The sequence below is a fragment of the Strongylocentrotus purpuratus genome, unplaced genomic scaffold, assembly GCF_000002235.5.
Source record: "Strongylocentrotus purpuratus isolate Spur 01 unplaced genomic scaffold, Spur_5.0 spur5_contig_850, whole genome shotgun sequence".
Lineage (NCBI taxonomy): Eukaryota > Metazoa > Echinodermata > Echinoidea > Camarodonta > Strongylocentrotidae > Strongylocentrotus > Strongylocentrotus purpuratus.
This window is the reverse complement of record NW_022145558.1, coordinates 203115-210630: the sequence shown is the minus strand read 5'-3', so window position 1 is coordinate 210630 and position 7516 is coordinate 203115. Positions and strand designations below refer to the sequence as shown.

General features: G+C 37.5%; 1 protein-coding gene across 1 annotated transcript; it reads left to right on the top strand.

Moving 5' to 3' along the window:
* The first annotated feature begins 1211 nt into the window (after nt 1–1211).
* Nucleotides 1212–7288, top strand: LOC100891150 (centrocin 1). Its single transcript, XM_030994323.1, has 5 exons — nt 1212–1254; nt 2771–2881; nt 3998–4192; nt 6084–6189; nt 7029–7288. Exons 2-4 carry the CDS (start codon nt 2788–2790, stop codon nt 6182–6184), a joined length of 390 nt encoding a protein of 129 aa, XP_030850183.1. The 5' UTR covers nt 1212–1254; nt 2771–2787; the 3' UTR covers nt 6185–6189; nt 7029–7288.
* Nucleotides 7289–7516: the final 228 nt, after the last annotated feature.

The window sequence follows — 7516 nt, the reverse complement described above, 5'->3', positions numbered from 1 at the left end:
TTTCACTTCACCCCCTCCTCTCTCCCCCTCTCTCTCTCTCTCTCTCGTACATAAATATGTAGACACACACGCACACACACCCACGCGCACACGCGCACACCTACACACGTACACACAACGCACTCAATCACTCTTTAATCTCTACCATCATATTTCTCTTCTTGTTGTATTTTTGCATCACCATGAACCCCTATCTTGTTTGCTTGCTTGTATTTAATTTAAGGGGATAACCGAGATAGGTATTTATACCCTTGTTATCCCTCCACTTCGTTGGTTGCACATGTATCGTTTTGTACACTTTTATTTCAGGTTGAGTGGAAATAAATTCAATTCAAAATTCAATTCAGTCCAATAATATTGTCAGGGGTCACACTAACATTAAGGCATTAAGCTTCGCTTATCTTGGAGCCTTGGCATTATCTTTCAATTATATTGAGTTTTACCATGTAATCAGAACTGAATAAATAAATGAAATTAAATATTAAAATTCAAATAAATTCCATGACCTACACATTAAAGTTGTCTTATTTTAATGAAGCTTATCATGAACAATATGAAGGTAGGCTACGACCAACATAGATTATTTTATTAAGAACAAATCAATAGACTAAGGACATATTATAGAAGTGTAATAATGGATTGCTTTTAAGAAATTCTAGCGCAGAAAAAAGTTTGAAACCCCATCCGGGTCTTGCCGTATGTGAAGCCGGATATATTCTCAAAGTTAAGCTTCGGCATTGATCATTTTGTCAGGCCAAGTGGGAGGAAAGATCGTATGCAGGTTGTTTGTAGATGGATGACTGGCGCTGCGGTAATGGGAGCACTCAAACAAAAATAAAAACCAATATTTTGTCGAGGTCTTAAGTGTATCCATCATTATTTTGATAATCTATGATCTAAATGAATCTTCTTTTACATTGACCTATATACTACACCTACCTTAAACTCGGTCATTAAACAAAAAACATAGAACAAAACAAAACAAAGATCGCGCCCTTATATATCTCTAATTACATTTCTCATTGAATAAAAAGTCTCTCAAATCAAAATAAAGTTATCAGTTATCAAAACATCTGGCCAACCTCATCGGTCCTATCAATCATTACACGCGAACGAGAATGATCAAAGACGCAAAGATGAGGAAAGTGGCGAGGAATAATTCCATAAAAGGGAAGCCATAATCGGTTCGAGTCATCAATTCAGGAGCTCATCACACCCGCAACAAGCTGCCTTCAGAACCTTCTCACCAGATTGGTAAGCATCTATTTTCTACTTTGCAGACTTCTAATTACAGAACTTTTCTTCCAAACCGATTTTTCTATAATATGTATTTTGGCCCATTTCTAAATCTTGTTTCGTTCAAATGGCATATGACTTTTTAATTTTTTTTTTTATTGTTCATCAATATGATGCATAATAATATTCTACAATCTGCCTTATAGGTTTATTTTTTACTTTTAATCTATATCTTTGATGTTTAATGTTTAGGCTTGATTCGTTATGTTTTCCATTGTATATTATAATGATGATATTATTAGTCTTCGGACTACAATCGTGTTTCGGTATATGAAGATATCAATCATGTAGAGGTGATGTGGTCCTGTGGATGAGTCAATCAAATCCGGATTACGGTTACCTAATGCATCGTTGTTATGTTGTTTTAAAAAAAGACAAGTCTATTGAAATAGTTTTTCAGTTTGATTTTGCGAAGGTATTTGCAATCTTATATAATGCACCTAATGCATCGTTGTTATGTTCGCACATTTAAAAAAAGACAAGTCTATTGAAATAGTTTTTCAGTTTGATTTTGCGAAGGTATTTGCAATCTTATATAATGCACCTAATGCATCGTTGTTATGTTCGCACATTTAAAAAAAGACAAGTCTATTGAAATAGTTTTTCAGTTTGATTTTGCGAAGGTATTTGCAATCTTATATACTGTTAGCATCACCCATTCAATTTATCTCTATGGTCAGCAGCATGAGTATAGGATTTTTTTGTATCGCAACCTGGGCAAATGATAAATTTGTGCCGCCCCTATCCAAAAATTATGAGCTCAAAATACTCACAATTGGAAGATCATTTCTCGTTCATATCCTTCAGAAATTATAGCGATGATTGTATTGAATTTTTTTTAAACGTATTTAATCCAGGAATCGGTATTAAACCCAAAGCTTGTAAAGTCTAGGAGTTATCTAAGCGAGGGAGGAAAAGTGACCTTGTGGTGAAATTGATTGATTGATTTTTCTCGTTAAATATTAGGCCTAAGTAAATTTGCATTAGATGAAAAAGACAAATTAGAAAGGAAATACCTTCATGCGATAACGCGTGAAAGCGAATCTTCAGAAAATCGTGTTGGAATGTGAATAGAATTACACTGATTGGTGGACAACTTTTTAAAGTTTGATAATTATGTCAGTCTGAAAAATCTGTAAATTGGCACATTCTGTTGAAGTAGTTCCAATACAAAAGAAATCTAACGGGATAGGCTTCTTTTATTATAAATGAAAATTCATGCAAAATTTGCATTTTCACCATTCAAAAGGAGATTTCTTAAGTGTACTGTTATACATGTTTTTGGGGAAAATTCCAACCGACGGTGTTTCAGAGTTTGAAAATAGAAAAATGCTATTCTATTCAATTCGTCGTATATATATTCTAGCACTAGCAGTATAATAAGGACGAGCATTTTCGAGAAATACGGAACCAGCAAAGTTGGAATAACTCCCAATTCTCGTTTCCTTTGTTCTTCCCTTTTTTTAACAAACAGAAGCTAAACTAGTCAAGATGATGATCAAAGTAGCTCTTGTGCTCTGTGCTATTGTGGCAACCAGTATGGTGTGCGCAAAGAATTTTGAAGAGCAAGATGCATTGGACACTTGTAAGTATATAAGTCAGCCAGGGACGCCAATGCTTGAAAAGTTGTGATCGCCCTCTCAAGAAAACTGTCATAAAATCCCTATAGCTATTGTCAGAAAAACTGTGAAACTAAGACATTTCGTTTACACATAATATTGTCGTACGATTCTCTTTTAGTCGGGGGGGGGGGGGCAGTAAGAATATAATTGGTACTAATGACCACAGGTTTTCCAACCCCTCCCCGAAACAAGTTTTATCCACTCTTCAAAACTTACCCTTTCGAATTTTTTTTCTCGAAAATTTCCCCACTATACAAGGTTAACCCCTTTAGAACATGTTCTCTTTAAGGTATTATGTCCAATTTGCAGGCCAAAACATGAAAAGGTTAATGTTTCTAACGGCATTTGAAAGATAATATTAATTTAGAACTTCCCTCAAAACGAAAGGGGCTTGAACATTTCTTTTAGTGGGAAAATAACGAGCATTAGTTGTCGAATCGACTTTAGTGATTGCAATCATTTTAGTAATAGTCTGATTTTCAGACCCTTGTGCCGAATGGAAGTACGTTTTGTGCTGCGCAAAGATTCAATCAGTTTAATTGTGGCCATTAAAAGAAGTGGGTTATTGATGTAAACAAATTCTCATGTACCTTTACAGCTCATTTTATGTATGTTATTACCAAAGAAAAAAAGAGAAGTCAATCAGTCACTCAATAGTGTCTGACAGTAAAATCTAGAAATTAAACGGGTTCCCTTGCATAATTTGAATAATATGACACTGCTAACGTTTACATCTCACAGATAAGACATACGTGACATATTCATAGTTCCTGCAAAGTTCTTAATAATTTGATGTTGATTGCAAATGGGACATAGGCCTAGTACCTTTAAGAAGATATTATTAATCCCTCAAAAATTGCTTTGAATAACTATTATTGATATTGACAGCACAATGTCTAGGCAAGGGTACTCTAAATGCGTTTCAACAAACACAACAGACTTTCCTCCCCCCCCCCTCATTTTTGCCTTTATGCGTCACTCGCCTTAACCAGCCGAAACGTTTTTGGTCGCGAATGTGTCTACAGCAATATATATTTGCTTTATTTTCATTACATCTCGTTTCTATGGCAACCATGCAGTGCTGAATCTGATGCTCTCAGAGGAGGTTGCATCTCCTGATGCTGTAGCCTTGCAAGGCTGGTTCAAGCACGCGTTTCATCACGTCACTCATGCAGTTAGCCACGCGGCTCATGACGTCAGTCATGCAGTTAAGGCAGGCATCCACGCTGGACAGAGAGCGTGCTCGGGGCTTGGTCTTTCTCCAGAAGAAGCTCGTAAGTAGCCACAGAAATATAATTATGAAAAGAGAATAATAACAGTTACAATAATGGCAATGATGATAATCATGATGATGATGGTAATTAATAATAATATTTTGTAAATAATAATCAATATTAGCATTATCATCATCATCATTGATCATCAATAATGATGATATTATCATTTTTTCATCATCATTATTATTACTGGAAATAATTCAAACGTTTGGACCAAGTTTAATGTATATATAATCCAACATATTCAATATTTCGAAGCACAGGGCCCGGTCTTATAAAGAGTTGATATCAATCGCAACTATGTACATAAGAGATAGGAGACTGCAAACTAGCGATTGATTGGAGGACTTGCGATTGATTTGAATCTATCGCAAGATTGCAACTCTTTGTAAGATGGGGCCCTAAATTCATTAGACGGAAACAAGGAAATTTGTTGTTAAAGATAGTTGTCACATTGTGTGTCATCATCATCAGCAACTTCAGGTGGCGCTGTAAAGCGCTGCTGTGGTCTTCACGAGAGCACGCCATGCAACTCTTCACCTGCCATTAATGTGTTGCACCTTTCATTCCTTGTCCAGACCAGGGGACCAGTCCAAGATATTGGTGGGCGACCTCTACCCCGTTTTCCTTCGACTGCTCCTTGCATTATTTGCTTCTCAACACATTCAGATCTCCTAACAATGTGCCCAAAATAGTTAAGTTTTTTTTTCCATGAGGACCCCTTTTTTTTTTTTTTTGTCCCAAAAAAATCGCAACGACTAAGCCAGCCGCTGAATTAGCGGGGGGGGGGGGGTCCCAAAAATATCGCAACGACTCAGCCAATCGCTGAATAAGAGGGGGGGGGGGTAAGGGGACACTTTTTTTTTGGGGGGGGGGTCTCGAAATTTGAAAAATTGACATTTTGTTCGGGGGGGGGGGTAAGGTCACCTTTTTTTTAGGTCAGCCTTTGGCATAATTTTTTTCATTAAAAAAAATCACATGGGGGGGGGGGTTGCTCCAAAATACACACATACAAAAACATGAAGGGGGGGGGGTTGACCCCCAAACCCATCCCCCCCCCCTGTGTACGCGCCTGCCCTGGGGAGTACACATATTCCTGACACTGACAGGCACAATTTTATAAGCGCGTATGAGCTAATCTAGGGGTCAGACTTAAATTATGGACATCCATGTGTCCCGGAGTCTGTTAGTGTCGAGCCCTTCCTAAGCCAGCCAAATTAAAGCTCGCATTCTTAGAAGTAATTGATGTTTATTTCATTCATCATAAAAGTTTTATAAAAAACATATCAAATACAAAACAGTGTAGGACTACGAGTTTATACAATAATTAAAACAGAATACAACAACAACAAGAATGTCATATGAATGTGGAGACAGCTGGGAAAGCCCAAGGGGTTTATTGGTGCAGCAAAATCGAAACATCGTACCACGTACCCATTTCAATCCTGGATGGGGAGAAACAATGAAAATAAAATGCATTGCTTAGGGACATATAGTAAGTGCCTTGTCGGCTATTGAACTCACAACCTTAGATTCTCCAACGAGGGTTTTAAGGCCCCCCTAAAAAGAACGATAAGGCCCTTTTATTTCTTCTTAAAATAGCCGCCCAGCACATTTTCCAAGACATCCGGCCGGGCTTTTTTTCTGATGGCCGCTAACTTTTATGTTTATTTTTTCCCCGAAAAAACATACTTTTAGCAGTATGTTTTTTCGTTTTTTTTCTTTAAAAAAACAAGCAAAACAAAATAAAACAAGGCGGCCTCAACAACGAAAAAGGGAGTGGGCGGCGCGGGGACGCTAAACATGATTTTTTTTTGAGTGAATATTTTTCCTAGCCAGTCCCCTCTCCTTGTTTCATCATATTTTCAAATTTTTATGTACATCTTAGGCGTTAAAATTCTGACTGCGATCCCAGAGATGAAAGAAGAGGATCTCACCGAAGAGGGTGTTCGAGCAATCTGCGCTGGTGCACATGCCCTTGGCCGTTAGACTCGGTACGTATTTTTTAAAAACAATATTAACATGAAACAATATTATTATACTGGTGAGCCCTAATATTTTTTTTGCCCTCGAAAATGGCACCCTGCCCCCTTGACCACCAGGGGAGGGGACCCGTCTCCAAAAAACGATAAAATTTACGTGTTTTTACCTTCTTTTTTTCCCCAGGGGAGGGGACCCGTGCCCTCCTGGTTAGGCATTGGGGGAGGGGGGGGGGGGTGGTGTGGTGGCAAGCCTGGGCAAATCAAAACTATAAACAATCCACCACTTATAAACCTTTTACATGTATTTTGCTTTAACAATTTAAATACATGTCAAGTTTCAAGTAAGCAATGTTTGAGAATATAATAATGTATGCCTATACCTACGTTCTTACTCTGACATTAAAAAAGATACTTCTCTCAGTTTGGATGTTCCAGCAGTTTCAGTTTTAGAATTGTTGATGATTGCAATTGATCAATAGTGATAAATATGGAGTCATTAAAAGAATTATCTCCTAATAAGAAATACAATATACATGATATTGTATAGGTCTATATGCTTCTTTCTTCCCACCGTGCCCCTCTCCCTTTTTCTCCTTCCCTCTCCCTTTTCCCATTCTTTCTCTGTCTCCCTTTCTCCCCCTCTGCCCCTCTCTCTCCCCTTTTTCTGTCTCCCTTTCTCCCACGCTCTCTCCCCCTTTTTATATGTCTCTCGGCCTTTCTCTCCCCTTTCTCTCCCCTTTTCTCTGTCTCCCTTTCTCCTCCTTTCTCCCGTCTTTCTCTGATTCCTTTTCTCCACAGCTCCTCATTATGTTTTAAACAAAAGATATTGTCTTCTTTTATTTCTCACATAGGAAGGGATCGTGATACAACATTTGGAACGCTTGATGTCGATTCTTCCTCGAGAAACAATGAAATAAAAGCAAGAAATTGTCAACTCCATCATGTTTTTGCAATTTCCTTATAATTAGAATCTTCTTTATCACTCCTGAATTGTTAAAATCCTTAAACCTTGTTTTCCCTCTAAAATGAAATGATGGTGAGTGTTTTTCATTATCAATACATATTTTGCCTTTACTTCCATGTATCCATTCATTATACATCTTTTCAAGGTGTTTACACCTTGTTAACCCGAAGCTCCTTTCCCCTTCGTCTGCACTAGTTTGCCTTTCTCCACGCCAGACTTTAGGGCTGTAGGCTTAAAAGTACACCAACCTTAAAATCTAGCATAATACTAAATCATTTCATCAAAAGCTTCAATTAAAAATGTTTTCTCTGTTTTGCTCTTTTTTTCCTAAAGAAAAGTACCAAAAACAAAACATTGTAAGCATGGTATAAGGGG